Source organism: Mobula hypostoma, chromosome 25 (assembly GCF_963921235.1).
Source record: "Mobula hypostoma chromosome 25, sMobHyp1.1, whole genome shotgun sequence".
NCBI classification, from domain to species: domain Eukaryota; kingdom Metazoa; phylum Chordata; class Chondrichthyes; order Myliobatiformes; family Myliobatidae; genus Mobula; species Mobula hypostoma.
In genome coordinates, this window is record NC_086121.1 from 3,420,068 (window position 1) to 3,442,711 (window position 22,644).

General features: G+C 42.2%; 2 protein-coding genes across 2 annotated transcripts in view; one reads left to right on the top strand and one right to left on the bottom strand.

Annotated features, from left to right (window-relative positions):
• LOC134337658 (trypsin I-P1-like) overlaps positions 1–22,280 on the bottom strand; it is a 45,622-nt gene extending 23,342 nt beyond the window's left edge. Inside the window, 3 exon segments of the mRNA XM_063032850.1 lie at positions 494–586; positions 716–784; positions 22,037–22,280. Coding sequence (XP_062888920.1) covers positions 494–586; positions 716–784; positions 22,037–22,280 — 406 coding nt within the window.
• Positions 7,088–18,218, top strand: zmp:0000001088 (trypsin). Its single transcript, XM_063033342.1, has 5 exons — positions 7,088–7,145; positions 7,639–7,786; positions 7,876–8,020; positions 12,966–13,232; positions 18,069–18,218. The coding sequence occupies exons 1-5, from the start codon at positions 7,088–7,090 to the stop codon at positions 18,216–18,218; spliced, it is 768 nt and encodes a 255-aa protein (XP_062889412.1).
• Positions 22,281–22,644: the final 364 nt, after the last annotated feature.

The window sequence follows — 22,644 nt, forward strand, 5'->3', positions numbered from 1 at the left end:
ATCCGGGATCCACTTGTTCTGGTGCAGTGTGGGCGAGAGTAGGTGGTGATTGTGGTTAGCGGTTAGGTAGTTTGGTTGTTCAGTCTCTCCTTTCACAGCTGCCATTTGTTCACCGTGACACAGCAGATCATTCTCATGTGACACAGCCCCCTCTTGAGCAGATTTCCTCCAGCTGTGTCTACTGAGTGCAATGTCTTCCTAGTTTTTACATGTCATGTTGAAATTCAGTATCACATACTGCCAGTGAACTAAATTGATTACAGCAGGTTATTGACTGATATTGTCATTGATAAATTGTGCGGTTATTTATTTAGCGATACAAGCCCTTTGGGCTTAACGAGCTGCACCCCCAGCAACCCACCGATTTAACCCAAGCCTAATCACAGGACAATTTACCATGACCAGTTAACCTAGTAACCCATATGTCTTCAGAAACTGGAGCACCCGGAGGAAACACACGTGTTTCATGGGAAGAAAGTACAAACTTTCTTACGTATGACACTGGAATTGAACTCTGACGGCCCGAGCTGAAACAGTGCTGGGCTAACCGCTATGCTATCGTGGCTGCCCTGAAGTCTGGGCAGATCTGTATCAATCAGCAAAAAGCAAAGTGAATGGTGAAAAAAATAAAAACAAATGGCAGAAATTATTAGATAATAAAAACCAAATGCTGCCAAACATTTCAAAATGTCAGACTCTGTCAATCTGACCTTACCTTGTGCAATAGCCATTAACACCAGAATTTTGATGTATTTAAGAGATCCCATTGTGTGGTATCTGTAACAAGCACAGAAAAGATATGTTTAGACACTAGAAATTCAACAGTTCATCTAGACTTCATCCAAACTACAACTTCAACTTCACCTTCATCAAGCTGCTAGACTTTTAACCAAAACCAGGATGAAGTTTCACTGTCATTCCAGCTACTTTGCATTGGCTTTCTGTATCTTCTAAAACTGATTTTAAAGTTCTCTCACTTGTCTTTAAAGCTCTTAATGGTCTGGGACCGGAGTACATCACAGAATCATTTTTGTTTTATAATCCTGCTCGAGCTCTCATCTCTTCTTCAGCCGGTCTCTTAAACTTAAACAATCTCCCTCAAAAGATAATTGGCAAGTCAGCTCTTTTGAACTATGCTCCTAATCTGTGGAACTCTATAACTACAGGGGATGCAGACACAGTTGACACTTCCAAAAGCCAGCTCAAAACCTGTTTTTTTAACCTTACTTTTAACTAATATCATTTTGCCTTTTACTTTCATGCTTGCGTGTTAACGCATTGTAAAGCACTTTGAACTACATCGTCTGTATGGAAAGAGCTCCACAATTATTATCAGCAGCTGAGCATTACAAACCTGTATGACTTTGATAAAATTGAAAAACTAATTCCGGATTAAGCCCAGGAAAATGATTACGTTCGTTTAATTGTCTTTCAACCACACACACGTACCCTAGACAGCTAAATGAAACAGGTGTTCTCTGGGGCCAAGCTGCAAAACACAGTACACACAGTCATGCTCGGCACACGGTACGTATAGCTACGACAGCACATACAGTCACAAAGTAATATTAGCACAAGTCCCGGAGTGTCATGGCCTGTAGATTCATGGTGTATGGGATGTTGTCCTGGAGCCGCGTTTCTGCAAGAACAAGCACAAAGCAATTCCTCATCTCACACTGAATCAGCTGCACACAAAGGCAATCGAACTTGAAAGGTCTCAGTCTGAAACACCGACTGTTTATTCTTCTCCAAAGTTGTGGTCTGACCTGCCGAATTCCTCCAGCATTTTGTGTGTGTTGCTCTGGATTTCCAGCATCTGCAGAATCTCTTCTGTTCAGGGAAATTATTTCAGCTTTGAAGCCCTGTTCTTGCTTTCTACCCAGTACCTTGACGTGGGAAGGGGTTTTTGCCTCAGACTGGAGAAAAACTTGCCTAAACTCAGTGTGATAAATCTGAGGACAAGATCCAGGTATTCAGCAAGAAATTCAGCAGAGCTATAGAGGAAGGAAACTAGGCTTTGTATTAAAAATCAAATAATAAAAGTAGTATTAAGTCAAATTTGCATACCCAGCCCTCACAGAATTTTCAAACTCTAGGTTACATTTAATGGTCAAAGTCAAAGTAAGTTCATTATCAAACTATGTAAACGTCACCATATACTACCCTGAGATTCATTTTCTTGTAGACATTCACAGAAAAATGAAAATAAACAGAATTTATGAAAACCATACGTAAAACAAAGACTGACAAACAACCCATGTGCAAAACAAGGGAAATTATACAAGTTAAAAATAACTGAGAACATGAATTGTAAAGATTCATTGAGAGTGAGTCTGTAGGTTGTGGAATCAGTTCAGAGTTGAGGTGATTAGCCTGCTAAAAGCATTTTAGTTTCCAATGCTGTAGATCCCAACAAATCCCATCAAATATACCAAAAGCAAAATCCATGGAGATCAGTGACTTATCGCGAGCCAAAGTTCTTTACTGTATTTTATAATACAACAATATTAAATAAATCTCCATTTGGTTCCCAAACTAGGCTCCATAGACCCTTGGTTAATGGTAAGCTTCCATGGTATAAAAAAGGTTGGGAACCCTTGATTTAAATCCTGTTTATGTTTTCCCATGAGTTAGACGTACCTCAAGGAAAGGATGATTCTCCTATGGCAACTAGTATGCACACTTTGAGTCGCCTTGAGAGTTACCCTGATGTGAAAGCCGACAAGCTACACGCTTGCTGCATTATATACGTCAGTAACACTACACTCTGGCATTACCAGGGTAACCCTTTTGTTCCTACTCTGGTCAGGGTAGCCTCAGGCTAAACCAACTCAAATGGACCCTCATAAATGTACAGCCTGCTAGAGTTACATCCTTTTATTCCCAAGTGTGAAGGCGGGGAGTATTATTTCGGGAAAAAAAATAAAATGTATAATAGGCTGGGACGAGAATTCTATCATGTACTGCAAAGCATGTGTGTCTGACTCCACAGAAGGTCACTGGCCAATCAACAGCTAAGGATTGGCATGTGAGTTTATTTCTAAGTTCCATTCTTTCACGAATGCACGGAAGAGTCCAAACTTGAACAGACTGTTACCATCCACCAGATCTATGCACCTCATCGTGTTCAATATTTCTGTAAGGTCACCCCTCATTCTCCCACACTTCAGTGAATGAACACTTAGCCTGGCCAATCTCTTGCTATAACTCTGGCTCCCTACTCCAGACAACACTCAGGATTCAGATTCAGATCTATTTATCTCAACAACATAGTATACTCACAGTGTTCGATAGAGTAACACAGTGTACCCACAGTGTTTGATGGAATAACATAGTGTACCCAGTGTTTGATGGAATAACATAGTGTACCCACAGTGTTTGATAGAGTAACACAGTGTACCCACAGTGTTTGATGGAATAACATAGTGTACCCACAGTGTTTGATGGAATAACATAGTGTACCCACAGTTTTGATGGAATAACATAGTGTACCCACAGTGTTTGATGGAATAACACAAGCAACCACAGGGAAACAAGAAGAACAAATCAAGTTTCTTTTCTCCCACTCACCCACTCACTCAAACATACACAGGCAGGTCCCCTACCCCAGGACAGGTAACCTCTGAACCTCTAACATCCTGTCCCTGGGCCAGACTCAGAGACATCATGCCTTTGACTTCTAGGCTCCCCAATCCCGAGGCCTGACTTCCATACTTACTTTGTAAGGTCTTCCACCTTTGGAATTGACCCCAGGACTCGCCGATCACGGGACTTCAAATTCCAGATTCTGTCTCTGGGTGTCACCGACCTGGGGGTCTCCCCAGGCCCAGCCTGGCTGACTCACAGGCACTGTGTCAAACAGCATGGTGTAGGACACATCCGGAAACTTCGTCCACCAGTTCGGGGTGGGTCAGCCAGCAGCAGGCATTAGTTATTCAGTGCCTAACTCCACAAACCTTGTGGAGTGAAAGAGGTTGCGTTTGTTGGATCCGGTGATATTGATGCAAAGGCTCTTTGGAAGTCAAGAGTGAAGTTTCAAATTTGGTATTTATGGCCATATAATGACAAGTTTATTGTCACACGGACAAATGCACATGTGCACAGGTACAATGAGAAACTTCCTGCACCAGCATCAGAGGCACACGCTTCCGATACACCGCAGTCGCAAGAAACGCATAAACATACTGATACACAATGAAACAAGCAAGAAGAACAAAAATGTCCAGTTCAGTGCAAAGTGGTTACAGTGGTCACAGATTATATGTCCATGTGTGTGAGTGTGCACATGTGTGTCTGCGTTTGCATGTGTGCATGTCTATGAGTGTGCACGTGTGTGTTTGTGTATTTGTATGTGTGCGTGTGTGTGTGTATTTGTATGTGTGTGCATGCGTGTTTGTGTATTTGTATGTGTGCGTGTGTGTTTCTGTATTTGTGTGTGTGTGTGCGTGTGTGTGTTTGTGTATTTGTGTGTGTGTGTGTGTGTGTGTTTGTGTATTTGTGTGTGTGTGTGTTTTTGTGTATTTGTGCGTGTGTGCGTGTGTGTGTGTTTGTGCCACCACTACCACATATACATGTCCCACCTCGAGCTTGTGGGTCCAGGATAGGGCTGTATAGTCATCAAAGATCTCACTGCTAAAGGAGTGGATGTTATTGGATTTCGATGGACAACCGAAGAGCGAAGAGAGAGTGTGTGTATAGACTGTCAGCATAATATACAAGTGAAAGAGTGGCCAAAGCAACCGTTACAAAGGCGTTTTAAGGTAAGACATTTCAGCTGCTTTCACACCATCAACCAGTATTTTACTGAAAGTCGTCTGCTTTCTTGTCACTTCCAGACTTAGGCTGACTCCTGGCCCGTAGTTTAAGTAATGAAGCAGGTTTACCATGGCAACAGTCTCTATTGCCCTGTAGTTAGTTTCCCCTGCACATTGTGCTCTTTTCTATTGCAATTTGACTGACATTGACTGAAAAGTGAAGGAGATTCACCCACATCAGAGCAAATCACTACAGATTGTAAATGGGGGAAGGGCTGCGTCTTATCTTGTTAACAAGGCATTTTTGCCCACAGAACTGCCACTCACTGGATGTTTTTTTTTGTTTTTCACACCATTCTCTGTAAACTCTAGAGACTGCGGTGCATGAAAATTTCAGGCAATCAGGTATTTCTGAGATACTCAGCCCACCCTGTCTGGTACCAACTATCATTCCGTGATCAAAGTCACTGAGGTCACATTTCTTCCCCATTCTGATGTTTGGTCTGAACAACAACTGAACCTCTTGACCATGTCTGCATGCTTTAATGCATTGAGTTGCTGTTACATGATTGGGTATTTGCATTAACAAGCAGGTGTACAGTACAGGGGTACCTAATTAAGTGGCCACTGATTGTGTGCACATGCAAACTCCTCTATTTTGCAAAGTTTAAAAGTTTAAATTAAACTATGAAATTCAATTAACGTAAACTAAACAAGCTGCATCACTGTATGGTACGGAGACTGCACTGCGGTGGACCGGAAGTCATACAATCAGTCTAAGTATATAACAATTACTTGTACATTGTGTTTTATAGGATTGCTTTTAGATTGATATTTATTGTGTTTTTTCAAATGGTTAAAGCAAATTTATTATCAAAGTACAAATACGTCACTATAAACAACCCTGAGATTCATTTTCTTGCAGGCATACACAGTAAATACAAGGAAAATCAATAGAATCAATGAAAATCTACACACAAACAAAGACGAACAAATAACCAATGTGCAAAGAATGATAAGCTGTGCAAATACAAAAAGTAAAACAAAATTATAACAATAAATAAATAAATAAACACACACACACACACACACACACACACACACACACACACACACACACAAATAAATAAATAATATTGAGAACATGAGTTGTGGAGTTTTCATTGGGTTTGTTATGCTGGTGCAACAACCATTTTGTTCTCCTTTACACTGCCACTGAGGAATGCCAGTAAACAATCTTCAAGTTCAAGTTCAGCTTGTTGTTACTCACCGTACACATGTATACCGCCAAATGGAACAACGTTCCTCCAGACCAAAGTGCACAAGACAGCACATGAACAAAGTACTAAGTTCAAAGCAAATCTGTTATCAAAGCATGCATACCATATACAACCTTGAGGTTTGTCTCCTTCCAGGGAACCACAAAACAAAGAAACCCTTTAGAAGCCATTGAAAAAAAAAGCAGATTGTTAAACACGCAATGTGCAGAAAAATACAAATCATGTAAACAATAAAAGCAAGCAATAAACTTTCGGAGCGGAAGTTCACAGAGGTGAGCCCACAGCTACAGAGCCAGCCATCACTCAGCCAGTGCAGGAGCCCGTTAGTTGCAGGCGGCAGCCTCAGTTCAGCATAAACCTCGTGGAGCAGCAAGCTGAACCGGCCCCTTCCTTGCCTCTGGCCCTGACACCCTGACCTTTCCAATATAACTCACACACAACACATAAAGTAAGATTACCACAAATAAACTAACAAAAAATAAAATATGTTCCAGAAGATTGACATTTAATGTAAGGTGCATTTGTGAAACAAGTTAAAAAATGAACGGTATAATGCTACTGGCACTTATTGCATGATGAGACCTGGGTGTTGGCGGGGAGTTCAGTCGTCTTACAGCCTGGGGGAGGAAGCTGTTTCCCATCTTAAAATTCCCCGGCCTCGTGCTATGATACCTCTTGCCTGATGTCGGGGGGGGGGGAGTGAAGAGATTGTTGGATGGACAGGAGGAATCCTTGATAACATCAATCTTGGATCTTAAGGAATTAATTCCAATCGAGTCGGTGTTGATGTGGAACTGAACATGATCACTTTCAGCTCTAACACAGACAGGCAGCAGAATATGATCTACGCTGTTCGTACGTGATTTCGGTTTCAATGATTCCCATTTAAAGTTAATTACAATATATAATGTTACCAGGAAAGCTGCTGGAGGGAACTCAGTAACTGGATAAAAGAACACTTGACATTCTGTCTTTTGCCTAAAGCTCTGAGTCAGTGACTTCACTATTAAGCAGTGGTAGGTAGTTTTAGCCCTGCTCTTCCCTGAACACAAAATGAATGTCTCCAACCTTTATATACTCCTGCTCTTCCTAAAATCACCTACAACTTATGGTGAGTGTTCACTTGTTCAGTTTGAACTTTTCATGATTTGTGAAATCGGAATAAGAATCATGGTTTCTTTCTTGCAAACCACTTCTCATTGAGAGGGAAATGCATGGTTATCCTTTATGTTTGTAGAAATTTAAAATACTTTAATGTCATGTCAAGGAGCCAAGGTCTGCTGACTTGAAGATCAGTCGCTGCTTTCTTTTCTAAGAGCAAACACTTCTGACTGGAATCGATTAATTGTTTTATGTTTGGAATAATGAACAATATAGATTCAGGATACAGGATTGTTCAATGTCATTTCCCGTACACAAGCGTAAAGGAGAATGAAATAATTGTTACAATATACCCACTGCTACGGAGAGATTTTGATGTATGATAGTACATCAGTAGGCAACTTCAAGCAGTTGTAGGTTGTAATAAGTTAGTTCAAATATATCTACTGGTTTTGTAAGGATATGATCAAATGGTATAACTTGGCAGTTTCTTTCAACTTTAGGGCAGTCGCGAATTGTTGGTGGGTATTCCGTATTACCTCACTCCATCAGGTACCAGGTGTCTCTGAAAAGACCGGGAGGAATTCATTATTGTGGCGGCTCTTTGATTCATCGCCGATGGGTTGTGACTGCCGCACACTGCAAAGTTGGGTTTGTAGATCTCTGTATTAAACACCTTCCAACCATAGGAATGAAGAGGAGGCATTAATGCATGGCTGTGTGTTCATGTTTCATTACAGAGGGACTGAGTCTGTGCAGATAATTGCAGGGGAGCACTCAATTACCAGATATGAAGGGACCGAACAAACGTTTTGCCCATCTAAGATGATTCCGCATCCTCGGTATGACCCAGAGAGCAAAGATTCTGACATCATGTTGATTAAGGTACACTTTTTGTGTGTGAAATTTCTAAGCGTTCAAGTTTAGGAAGTGTTAAACGGTGAATGACCCTCATGTTTACGAGCTGCAGAGCAATCTTAAAGGTTCTAATTTATGATATATAATCAAGTTCAAATTCATGTTTATTTTCATTCAACCATACACATGTATACAACTGAACAAAACATTGTTCCTCTGTGCAAAAGACAGAACATAAAGTCACATGCAGCACACATAGTTACAATCCAGGGCATACAATCATAAACACACGAGATTCTGCAGATGCTGGAAATCCAGAGCAACTCACACAAAGTGCTGGAGGAACTCAACAGGTCAGGCAGCATCTATGGAAATGAATAAACAGTTGACGTTTCGGGCTGAGACATTGACTGTTTATTCACTTCCATCGACGCTGCCTGACCTGCTGAGTTCCTCCAGCGTTTTGTGAGTGTTGATCAGCACTTACTAACACCTGGCGATGTATCTGTCACAAAACATATTAAAATCATTTTTCTTTCCTGTTGTGCACTGATCACTTATCTTCAGGATGGTCTATTACAAGGACCCAGAGCTTCTACAGACATCTGGATAAGTGAATTTTAATCAACAGGCAGTGATTTTGTAAGTAAGCATAACCTTACAGTGAGGCAGCTTGCAAAACTTCCACAATACCTTCAAAGGAGGAAGAGACAGGCAACCGGTTCTGCTGACCTATTTACAGTGTAATCAATCCTGGAGCTGCATAATATGTTTTCTCCACTGAACTGGCCTTTTCAGCCAGTATTTCCCCCACGTTTTGCACTTGCTGCTTAAAATTGAAGAGTGCTTAACTTGAGTTGTTATCTCTGTGGAAAAGTTCACAAGAACTGCCCAAAGTCAGGATCGTCTACTTTTTCCTCTGTGTACTGATTTATGATTTATATTAATTCAAGATTCACGATTCAATAATGTTTAATGTCATTTCCTGTTCACACATGTAAAGGAGAACAAAATAATTGTTACTCTGGATCTGATGCAGCACAAAAGAACACAGTAATAAAAAACATAATAAATACAAATCCATAGGCTAGGTTCTATCTAATGGATTTGATTGTATGTCCATAAAGTGACGCTAGGCACAGGAGTGTCTGTACATAAGGTGACTGACAGGAGATGATAAAGTAGTGGTGGTTGAGGGTGTGGAGGGGTGGGTTAGTGGGTGGAAGTGTTGATCAGCCTTACTGCTGAGCTGAACTAACTGTCTATTTCTCCCGTCATTAACAATTATAATCAGTATTGTCTTGGACACTGCTGGCTGGAAAATCCATGCCTCTTTATAATGATCAGGACAGTGAGATTACTTAAATAATTGTTTAAAAATCTGCAAATCCTGGTCTGGATTTGAAATATTTGCACTGACAGACGCGCAAGTAAACACTCAAATGTTCTGAATGTGGCACATTCGTTCAAATCGAAGGTATAAAACAAAATTTCACTCACCTGCGTTGCTCCTGAAGGTGTAGGTAAACTTCCTGGCCAGGTAGCGCTGCCTTGGGAGGCTGCTTCCTACTTGCTCACATCTAGGATGCTCAATGTCTAATTTAAATGCAATGCCTCATTGGTTGCTGGTTGGGCGAAAGCATCCAATAGCTGTAAAAGCAAGGGAGTGCCAAAGGACCAATATACACGGCATATGTATGCATTATGGTTAGAACACTGTAAAATATTGCTAGATATTTCCTTACATCAAGGACTGAGGCCATCAATTTTCCCTTACATGCCCATGTAAGCAAAGTAGACAGTGAGGAAGACTATCAGAGCTTACAGTGGGATCTGGGCCAGCTGGAAAAAATGGGCTGAAAAATGGCGGATAGAATTTAATGCAGACAAGTGTGAGGTTTTGCGCTTTGGGAGGACAAACCAGGGGAGGTCTTACACAGAGAGTGGTAGGGCACTGAGGAGTGTGGTAGAACAGAGGGATCTGGGAATACAGATCCATCATTTGTTGATAGTGGTATCACAGGTAGATAGGGTCATAAAGAAAGCTTTTGATGTGTTGGCCTTCATAAATCAGACTATTGAGTACAGGAGTTGGGATGTTATGTTGAATGAGGTCTAACTTGGAGTTTTGTGTGCAATTCTGTTCACCAGCCTACAAAAAAGATTTCAGTAATATTTAAAGAGTGCGGAGAAAATTTACAAGGATGTTGATGGGACTTAAGGACCTAAGTTCTAGGGAAAGGCTGTATTGGTTAGGGATGTATTCCCTGGAGCGCAAGAGAATGAGGGGAGATTTGATAGAGGTATACAAAATTAAGAGTGGTTTAGATAAGGTAAAAGTAAGCAGGCTTTTGCCACTGAGGTTGGGTGGGTCTAGAACTAGAGGCCATGGGTTAAGGGTGAAAGGTGAAAAGTTTAAGGGGAAGCTGAGGGGGGACTTCTTCACTCAGAGGGTGGTGAGAGTGTGGAACAAGCTGCCGGCACAAGTGGTGGGTGTGGGTTTGATTGCAACATTTAAGAGAAATTTGGATAGGTATATGGATAGGAGGGGTATGGAGGGCTATGGTCCGGGTGTGGGTCGATGGGACTAGCCAGAGTAGCAATTTGGTATTGACTAGATGGGCCAGAGGACATATTGTGTGTCGTAGTAGCCTATGACTTCAGGACTCAAATTCGACTTAACCCAGCTCCTCACACAAAATGCTGGAGGAACTCAGCAGGCTAGGCAGCATCTATGGAAAAGAGACCAGTTGATGTTTCGGGCTGAGACCCTTCAGCAGGACTGGAGAAAAAAAAACTATAAGGAGTCAGAGTTAGAAGGTAGGGGGGAGGGGAGGGAGAAACACAAGGTGACAAGTGAAACTGGGAGGGGGAAGGATGAAGTAGAGCTGGGAAGTTGATTGGTGAAAGAGATACAGGGCTGGAAAAGGGGGAATCTAATAGAAGAGGACAGAAACCAGCTTCTCTCTTTTCTTCAACCACACATCTTGCTGAGATTCTTTGGTGTCTGGTACAACGAAATATCAGAACACACAGTGAAATGCATCGTATTGCGTCAATGACCAAAAGAGTCATCCTGCTTCTGGCAGCAACATAACATTCCCACAACTTAGTAAAGCTAACCCAATGGTCTTTGGAATGTGGGAGGAATTGCACACAGCCATGAGGAAAACGTACAAACTCTTTACAGACAGAGGTGGGAATTGAACTTGGATTGCTGGGATCGCTGGCATTGCTGAGCATTGTGTCGACTGCTACACCACTCTGCCACCCACAGACACACTGAAGATATTTTTGGCTTGACTGATCGGTATTCTTGATGTCTCACTCAGAGATGGACAATACTTCAACAACCCAATAGACAACAAGATATAGGAGCAGAATTAGGCCGTTTGGCCCATCGATCTGCTCCGCCATTTCATCATGGCTGATCCATTTCCCTCTCAGCACCACTCTCCTGCCTTCTCCCCGTAACCTTTCATGCCCTGACCAATCAGAAGCTATCAACATTTGCTTTGAATGTACCAATGACACAGCTACCCATGGCAACAAATTCCACAGGTTCACCACTCTTTGGCTAAAGAAATTCTTCATCATCTGTCTAAATAGACATCCCTCTACACTGAGGCTGTGTCCTCTGGTCTTGGACTCTCCAATCATAGGAAGCATCCTCGCCACATCCACTATTGAGGTCTTTCAACATATGATAGGTTTCAGTGAGACCCTTCTTCTGAATTCCAGTGAGTACAGGCCCAGAGCCTTTAAACACTTCTCATATGATAAGCCTTTCAATCCTGGAATAATTTTTGTAAATGTCCTTTGAACTCTTTCCAATGTCAGCCCATCCTTTCTCAGATAAGGGGGCTAAAACTGTTCACAATACCCCAAGTGAGGCTTCACCAGTGTCTTATAAGGCCTTAACATTACATCCTTGCTTTTATATTCTAGTCCTCTTGAAATAAGTGCTAACATCACATTTGTTTTCCCCATCATAGGCTCAACCTGCAAATTAACCTTTAGGGAATTCTGCACAAGGACCCCAAGTTCCTTCGCACCTCAGATTTTTGAATTTTCTTTCTATTTAGAAATAGTCTATGGTTTTATTTCTTCTGCCAAAGTGCATGACCATACACTTCGATCTGCCACTTCTTTGCCCATTCTTCTAATCTTGATTGTGGAGGCCAGGTTGTTGGGTATATTTAATGTGGAGGCTGATAGGCCCTTGATTATTTAGGGTGTCAAAGGTTACAGGGAGAAAACAGGAGAATGGGGTTGAGAGGGATAGTAAATCAGCCATGAGGGAATGCTGGAGAAGACCCAATGGGCTGATTCTGCTCCTGTGTCTCATGGTCTGAAGTTCCAGTGACAGTCTATGAAGAGCCTTTTAGTTAACTACACACATTTTGTCTGCGATGCTCACATCTCACGCCTGTCAATTTGTGTAGTAATTGATTGTAACCCATCAAATCCTAGACTTCTAGAGTCACACCACACAGAAACAGGCTATTGGCCCAACCTGCCCATGCTGACCAAGACTGCCATCCGAGCCTAATGCATGTGCTCGTGTTCGACCCATATCTGAAACCTCTACGTCCATGTAGTGTACCTGTCCATGTCCAGTGCCTGTCCATGTCCAGTGCCTGTCCAAAAGTCTGTTCAATGAACTTCACATGGCGCACTGCCAAGCGTTGTTTGTAGTATTTTTGTCAAACACCTTGAAAGGCTGTTACTTAAATTCAGCTTACAAAATTGTTTTGTTGTTGAATAATCACTAACACACACACACACACACACACACACAGATATAAACACACAGACACACACACATACACATTCACATACATATACACAGACAGACACACACACACACACTCTCTCACCCAAGTGTGTGTGCCCACATACATTTCTATCACTAACACCAGCTGAGAACAACGTCACTGTCTGACCACACTGTGTCCTGTCTCATAAACAGCTGTCTCGACCTGCCAGGTTGAACTACTTTGTGGGTATTGTACCCTTGCCCCGCCGAAGATCGACACTGCAGGCAGACACATTATGCCAAGTATCAGGATGGGGATTCGTCAGTCCGAATGGGAAGTTCATACCCAGGATGCTGAGAGCAGTTAGACTACCCATCGTGTCTAATTCGTGGTGTAACCACACTGAGTCATACAATGGCAACATCACAGCCAACATGATCTGCGCTGGATTCAAAACAGGAGGCAAGGATTCCTGCCAGGTACAAGACCTTCCTTCTTCTCTTAAGCCTGACCGTAGCTTGCCAGAGTCCTCTGTCCTGGGCCAGTCTTTAACGTTGTAGAAGATCCTTCCTCTCCCAGGCATGAGGTCTTTGGTGTTTCTGTAGCTCTGGGTTTTTATGTGATGGGGTTGCTAGTCCCATGCCCAATCCTTCCCCTTTCGCAGCCGGGCTAGGGACGGGGTTATAGAGACCTTCACCTCAGCATTAACCTGCAGCAGATGACGTTTTGTTCTGGAGTCCAGCATCTGCCGCCGCTTGCCTGTCAACAAACTGGTTACATTTCCCATCACTAAAGCTGGGGACCCACACCAGGTTAGGACTGACACAGTGAAACTGAACAGAGAGATGTACTGTGGCTGGGGGAGTGTGTATAATGTGAGCATGGTTTTGAATTAATCGAATTGGCTCTAATGCTCTTAGTTGCTTTAAAAATATTTTAGATTGAGAATCAGAATCAGGTTTATCATCACTAAATATGTTGTGAAATTGTTGTTCAGTAGCAACAGTACAGTGCAATATATAATAATAAAAAACTATAAATTACAATAAGAAGTTCATATAAATTAACTAAATAGTACAAAAAGAGATGGAAAAAATAGTGAGGTAGTGTTCATGTGTTCAATGTCCATTCAGAAATCAGATGGCAGAGGTGAGGAAGCTGTTCCTGAAATGTTGAGTGTGTGTCTTCAGGTTTCCTGTACCTCCTCCTTGACGGTAGCAATGAGAAGAGGGCATGTCCTGGGTGATGAGGGTCCTTAGTGACGGATGCAGCCTTCCTGAGGCACCGCCTTTTGAATTTGTCCTTGATGCTGGGGAGGCTGGTGCCCGTGATGGAGCTGACTGAGCTCACAACTTTCTGCAGCTTTATCTGGTCCTGTGTAGTGCCCCCCACCCCCCGTACCAGACGACAGTTCAGATTTAGAGATACGTCAGGGTAACAACCTCTTCCAACCCAATGAGTCCACACTGCTCAATTCCACCCATATGAACAATTAACCTACCAGCAACCTGTACGTCTTTGGAAGGTGGGAGGAAACCAGAGCTCCTGGAGGAAACCCACGTGGTCATGGGGAGAATGTACGAACTCCTTTCCGACAGCGGTGGGAATTGAACCTGGGTCACTGGCACTGTAATAGTGTTGTACTCACTGCTACGCACCATAGCAATTTAACACAATTCTGCTTACTTAATAAAAAATGTGACAAGGAACAGAAGAACTGTAAGCAGGAGAAGGCCAATGAGCCCCGCAAACCTGCACAACATTGCTCATCGAGACCATAGATAATCTGCTATTCCCAGTACCCAGGACCACCCAACGCTCTATTGATCTTCCACAGATGAATTGATTTTAAATAGGCATTTAATGTTTAGTGAAGATTCAGTGTTTTAGGCAGTAGGCAAGAACAGCTTGTTACGGAGGAGATTGTTCTCAGACCATAAGACAGAAGAGCGGAATTAGGCCACTCGGCCCATCTGCTTCACCATTCTATCATAGCTGATTTATTACCTCATTCAACTAATTGAACATAGATCATAGAACATTGCAGCACAGTACAGGCCTTCAGACTACAATGCCATGCTGACCCATTAACCTACTCAAAGATCAATGTAACCCTTCCCTTCCACAGAGCCCTAAGCTTTTCTATTATCCATGTGGCTATCTAAGAGTCTCTTAAATGTCCCTGGTTTAAGCTGGACATTCACCCCAGCAGTGCATTCCACGTTACAACCACTCTCTATGCAGAGAAAAAAACACCTCTGATACCCCTCCCACACCACACACAAAATGCTGGAGGAACTCAGCAGGCCAGGCAGCACTTATAGAAATAAGTAAACAGTCGATATTTCGGGCCAGGACTCTTCATCAGGACTCTTTTCCATTAATGCTGCCTGGCCTGCTGAGTTTCTCCAGCATTTCATGAGTATTGCTTGGATTTTCAGTATCTGCAGATTTTCTCGTGTTTCTGATATCTCCCTTAAACTTTCCTCTTGAAGTTATAGCTCTTGTTTTAGCCGTTTCTGCCCGGGGACAAGTCTCTGGCTGTCCACTCGATCTATGCCTCTTGTCATCTTGTACACCTCCATCAAGTCACCTCTCATCCTCCTTCACTCCAAAGAGAAAAGCCCTAACTCACTCAACCTAACCTCATAAAACATGCTCTCCAATCCAGGCAAAGAAACATCCAAAGAAGAGGTGGATATCACAGTTAAGGGATATGAACTTTGAAAGCTGAATATAAGAAAAAGCATGATACTGATTATATCCTAGTCATTCCTAGTCAATTTTTAATCTCCCCCTCTCCCAATGTAGAGTGTCCTCCTGCTTCAAATCATCCACCATTGTCCCTGTACCAAAAAAGACCAAGGTAACATGCCTGAACGACTGGTGTCCTGTTGCACTCACCTCAATAATAAGCAAATACTTTGAGAGGCTGGTCAAGGACTACGTCTGCAGCTTGTTACCACCCAAACTGGACCCCCTACAATTCACCTACCGACACAACCCGATCGACAGACGATGCAATAGCCACTGCTCTACATAGCGTCCTTACACATCTGGAGAAGAAGGATACTTATGTGAGAATGCTGTTCTTGGACTACAGTTCAGCATTCAACACCATAATTCCCTCCAGGCTCAACAGGAAGCTCAGAAACCTCGGCCTTGACCCTGCCTTGTGCAGCTGGATCCTGGACTTCCTGTCAGATTGCCAGCAGGTGGTAAGAGTAGGCTCCCTCACCTCCACCCCTCTGACTCTCAACACAGGAGCCCCTCAGGGCTGTGTACTAAGTCCCCTCCTTTACTCTCTGTATACCCATGACTGTGTCGCCACCCATAGCTCCAATCTGCTAATTAAATTTGCCGACAACACTACATTGATTGGCCTAATCTCAAACAATAATGAGGTGGCCTACAGGGAAGAAGTCATCTCTCTGACACAGTGGAGTCAAGAAGACAACTTTTCCCTCAATGTCACAAAAACAAAGGAGCTGGTTGTGGATTACAGGAGGAATGGAGACGGGCTAACCCCTATTGACATCAATGGATCTGGGGTTGAGAGGGTCAACAGCTTTAAGTCCCTCAGCATCCACTTCACCGAAGACCTCATGTGGTCTTTACATACTGGCTGTGTGGTGAAAAGGGCACAGGTGCCTCTTTCACCTCAGACAGTTGAGAAAGTTTGGTATGGGCCCCCAAATCCTAATAACTTTGTACAGGAGCACAATTGAGAGCATCTGACTGGCTGCATCACTGCCTGGTATGGGAACTGTATCTCCCTCAATCACGGGATTCTGGAGAGAGTGGTATGGACAGCTCAGTGCATCTGTAGTTGTGAACTTCCCATGATTCAGGACATTTACAAAGACAGGTGTGAAAAAAGGGCCCGAAGGATCATTAGGGACCCGAGTCACCTCAACCACAAACTATTCCAGCTGCTACCATCTGGGAAATGGTACCGCAGCATAAAAGCCAGGACCAACAGGCTCCGGGACAGCTTCTTCCACTGGGCCATCAGACTGATGAACGCACGCTGATTAGAGTGTACTCTATATTACATTGACTGTTCTATTTATTATAAATTATCATAAATTACGATGATTGCACATTGCACATTTAGACGGCGACGTAACATAAAGATTTTTACTCCTCATGTATGTGAAGGATGTAAGAAATAAAGGCAATTCAATTCAATTCAATCTCCTCTGCACCCTCTAAAAGTTTTTAAAATGTGTCTGTTAAATTAGCCTGTACCACCAGCCCCGGTATTGCATTTCAGACACCCACCACTCTGTGTAAAAAAGCTTACCTCAGATATTTCCCCTAAATTTGGGTCCACTCAGCTTAAGCTGATGTCCTCCTGTGTTGGCCATTGTTACCTTGGGTCAAAGACATTGGCTGTCCAGTATACCTGCGTCTTTCAGTATCTTATACACCTTGAACAAGTTGCCTCTGATCCTCTGTTGCTGTGAAGAGAAAAGCCCTAGCTCGATTAACCTATCCTCATAAGACACGCTCTGTAATCCAGTCAGTATCCCGGTGAATCTCCTCTGCACCCTCTCTAAAGCTCCCACATCCTTCCATGAAAAAGCAACCAGAAATGAACACAATGCTCCACGTGCTTCAAAGTTCAAAGTCAACTTATTATCAAACCACATATATGCCACCATATGCTACCCTGAGATTCGTTTTCTTGTGGGCATTCACAACAGAACAGAGAAATACAATTGAATCAATGGAAAACTACACTCAAAGACTGACAACCAATGTGCAAGTAAAAAACAGACAAATAAATACAAACATACATACATAAATAAATAAATAAAGAGAGAAAGAAATAAATATTGAGAACAAGAGCTGTAGAGTCCTTGAAAGTGAGTCTGTAGGTTGTGGAATCAGTTCAGAGTTGGGGTGAGTGATGTTATCCACACTGGTTCAGGAGCCTGATAGCTGTAGGGTAGTAACTGTTCCTGTACCTGCTAGTGTGGGACGTGAGGCTCCTGAACCTCCTCCCGATTGCATGGCCTGGATGGTTAGGGGGTGGGTCCTTGATCATGCATGCTGCTTTCTTGTGGACCAACTAGCGTCTATGGGATTAACTCCTTTATGACACAAGTCTCTGCTGATGTGAGGACTGTCTTTACTTAGCACAGGAAGATGACACAGGAGCAAGTTGAGTTTGGGGGATCTGCAAAAGCGAGGCTGCTCTTGCCACCTACTCTCCGCAAGTTCTGTTGTTGTGCGTTTGCTGTTTTCAAATGTCCGTCTGGGGTGCTGCCTATTAACTCATTCCTGGTATTCTATTTTTTCTTTAACAGGGGGATTCTGGTGGTCCTTTGGTCTGTAAGGGCAGAATATACGGGATAGTATCATGGGGCAAGCATTGTGGAGACGGGAGATACCCTGGGGTATATACAGCTGTGGCAAAGTTCCGTGACTGGATTATTAGAACCATCAACAGATCATAAATTAATTTGTTCCCGCCTTGTCATTTTTGTTAACTTTCTTCCAGTTTGGGTCGACAAAACATTTACACTATTAACTGCTCAAATAAGACCAAGATTATTATATAATTCAAGATTGTTTAGTGTCATTTCCTGTACACACGTGTAAAGGAAAATGAAATAATTGTTACTCCAGATCTGATGCAGCACAAAAAAACCACAATAAGATAAACAACACAATGAATATAAATATTTAAGATAGCTTCTATATATAGATTGACTGTATGTCCATAAAGTGACACTAGACACAGGAGTGTCTGTACACAAGGCGACTCTGACAGGAAATGATAAAGTAGTGGTGGAGGGGTGGGTTAGAGGGTGAAGACAGAACATGTACTGCCTCTCGAGACTGAAATAGTGTCAGTAGCTGGAAAGTTTTATTCAAATCATGTGCGGTGGTACCCACTAACATGCCATAACCGAAAATACGCATTTGCAGAAAAAGGATTCTCAATATTAATGATTCAAAGCAGAATTTATTGAAATTAAACTGGAGGTAGCAGATTTACTTTTGATTGAGAAAGTCACATCAATTGTCCTGACATTGCTGGAGTTTTATTTAGTAGGTTTCATTTAGTTTAGGGTGCGTATGTTTTATTTCAGGGTGGCTTTTGTATTGAACTTTGTGAAAATAAAGTGTCTGTTACTAGCAAATTTTCTTCAATTGTTTTGATAAAACTTTCCTCTTATTTTAATTTTTACACAGAACAGCATTTATCTTGACATGTCTGTATGTTGTTGGGTCCACATAAGTCAAAGCTTTACATTTGCACTTACAATCAGTGAACACTTCATTAGATACAGGAATGGAACCCGGTGTTGTCTTCTGCTGCTGTAGCCCATCCACTTCAAGGTTTGACGTGTTTTACATTCAGAGACGCTCTTCTGCACATCACTGTTGTTATGTGTGGTTATTTGAGTTATTGTCGCCTTCCTGTCAGCTTGAACCAGTCTGGCCATTCTCCTCTGGCCTCTCTTATTAACAAGGCACATTTTCCCACAGAACTGCTGCTCAATGGAAGTTTTTGTTTCTCACCCCATTCTCTGTAAACTCTAGAGACTGTGTGTGTGAAAATCCCTGGAGATCAGCAGTTTCTGAGATACTCAAACCACCCCATCTGGCACCAACAATCATTCCACAGTCAAAGTCACTCAGATCACATTTCTTCTCCATTCTGATGGTTGGTCTGAACAACAGCTGAACCTCTTGACAACATCTGCATGCTTTTATGTATTAAATTGCTGCTGCATGATTGGCTGTTTGGATATTTTCATTAACGAGCAGGGGTACAGGTGTACCTAATAAAGTGGCCACTGAGTGTATTTACATATTACAATATGGGATGAATTAGCATCACAGCACTTAAATATTTATTTAGAGACAAAGAGCATGTATACCGGCCCTTCGGCCCATGCAGACCATCAGAGTGTGCAAGTGCACGCATGGGTAAAAGGTAAGAGTTTTGTTTTGCTGTTGTTCTGTTTCGTCATGTTCTGTGTTGTTCTGCCAAGCATTATGGGTGAGCTCTATTGGTGCCAGTTTGTGGCAACACTTAGGTTGTGTTGGCTGTTAATGCAAAAGATGCATTTCACTGTATGTTTCAATATATGTACATGTGATCAATAAATTGTCTGAATCCGAATTGGAAATTTTACCTTCGACTCTAACTCATCTTTCCAAGGACTTCAAATCTCTGGGAGTCCACCCATTTGCTCCTTCCTTATGTGTCGATATTTCTCCTCAGTTAATCAATCAAATATTCCTCATTGATTTTCTGGGTATGATTAGAATAGGGAAATGACAAAAGATAGACTGGGCGGTTCTGAAAACTCACTTTCAGGAACTCTACAACTCGTGCTTTCAGTATTATTTATACTATTTTATTTATTATTATTATTTGATTTCTTTTTGTATTTGCACAGTTTTGGCTTCTTTTGCACACTGGTTGTCAGTCTTCATTGATTCTATTGTATTTCTTTGTTCTACCATGAATGCCTGCAAGAAAATGAATCTCAGGATTGTATATGGTGACATGTATTTATTTTGATAATAAATTTACTTTGAACTTTGAAAAGTTTTGTATTAACTTTTCAGATGGTTGTCCCTCAATTGAGCATTAAGAATCTGATGAGAAAACATGGCTTCCCCTGTGTGTGGTCGATGCCCTCACCCTTTTCTCCTCCATTTACCACACTTCTGCTCTCACCCTGCCTCTCCCCAGACAGAACCAAGTTCCAATGTTCCTGAACTTTCTCCCCGTCAGCCTTCGCACGCAGTACCTCATCCTTTGTGTGACTGCAGGAAACCACAGAGAGTTGTGGACACAGCTCAGCATATCACAAAACCAGCCTCCCTTCTATGGACGCTGTGTACACTTCTTGCTGCCCCAGTAAAGTAGCTAGCAGAATCAAAGACCCCACCCACCTTGGACATTCCCTCTTCTCCTCTCTTTCACCAGACAGTAGATACAGATGGCTGAAAGCATGCAGCTCCAGACTCGACAAGTTCCTAAGTGGACTCATGACCTCACAATCCACCTTGTTATGGCCTTGCACCTTATTGTCTGCACTGCACTTTCTCTGGAACTGTAACACTTTATTCTACATTCTGCTATTGTTTTCCCTTGTACTACCTCAATGCGTTGTTGTAATAAATGGATCTATATGAATGGTATCCAAGGCAAATTTTCCACTGTACCTTAGTACAGGTGACAATAATGTTGTGGATTGTTGTGGATGATGAGGTAGGTTTTCAAAACTTGCAGAGAGATTTAGGACAGTTAGAAGAGTGGGCTGAAAGATGGCGGATGGAGTTTAATGCTAAAAAATGTGAGGTGCTACATTTTGGTAGAGCTAATCAAAATAGGACATACATGGTAAATGGTAGGGCATTAAAGAATGCTTTAGAACCGAGGGATCTAGGAATAATGGTGCGTAGTTCCCTGAAGATGGAATCTCATGTGGATAGGGTGGTGAAGAAAGCTTTTGGTTTGCTGGCCTTTATTAATCAGAGCATAGAGTACAGGAGTTGGGATGTAATGTTGAATTTGTATAAGGCATTGGTAAGGCCAAATCTGAAGTATTGTGTACAGTTCTGGTCACCGAATTATAGGAAGGATGTCAATAAAATTGAAAGAGTACAGAGGAAGTTTACTAAAATGTTGCCTGGGTTTCATCTCCTAAGTTACAGAGAAAGGTTGAATAAGTTAGGTCTTTATTCTTTGAAGCGTAGAAGGTTGAGGGGAGACTTGATAGAGCTGTTTTAAAATTATGAGGGGGATTGACAGAGTTGACGTGGTTAGACTTTTTCCATTGAGAGTGGGGAAGATTCAAACAAGAGGACATGGGTTGAGAATTAGAGGGCAAAAGTTTAAGGGTAACTTGAGGGGGAACTTCTTTACTCAGAGAGTGGTAGCTGTGTGGAATGAGCTTCCAGCAGAAGTGGTTGAGGCAGGTTCTATGTTGTCATTTAAAGTTAAATTGGATAGATATATGGACAGGAAAGGAATGGAGAGTTATGGGCTGAGTGCAGGTCGGTGGGAATAGGATAGGGTTAGAGTTCGGCACGGACTAGAAGGGCTGAGATGGCCTGTTTCCATGCTGTAATTGTTATATGGTTATTATATGGTTATGTAATAATCCAATTTACCACTTAACCACTTCTGCCATCTTTAATGAGATCCCACCACTGGCCACGCCTTCCGTTCTCAACAATGGTGTGAAGGAACGATGATATATTTCCAAGTCAGGATGGTGTGTGGTTGGCGGGTAAATTCCAGGTGGTGTTGCCCTTGTCCTTCCACCTGGTTGCGGTGGTGGGTCTGCAAGGTGCTGTCTGAGGAGCCTCAATGAGTTGCTGCAGAGCCTCCTATAGACAGTGTAAATACTCCAAGAAACTGGATCAACAAAACAAGCTGTAAGTTTTCACACATCCTTTTCCTCAACTGGTAGCGTAACATTGCAACTGAGAGAGTTCGCAATTAACTCAATCCTTAATGAATCATTGCTTTTTAGGCTCCAGGACATGAAAACGCAACACAAATTCACAAAATCACCTCTCACCTTTAAATAGAGCTGGGATTGGATTTCACAAAAGTTTTCTTCACTTAAGATATCCGATCCGCTGAGTCACTTTGTTGGTCTTTAAAGACGTATCTCTTTCAGGAAAACACCCAAAATACTGGAGGAACTCAGCAGGTCAAGCAGCATCTATGGAGTGGAATAAACAGTTGACATTACAAGCCAAAACCCTTCAACGTAATCTGAAATTCTTTCCAGGAATTCAGATTTCTGAGTTGGTCTCAATAAATGAGAAGTGATATGAAGATAGATGTTCACAAAATATAGGAATTCCAATCCTCCCAGCAATAATAATTCAACAATTAAACTC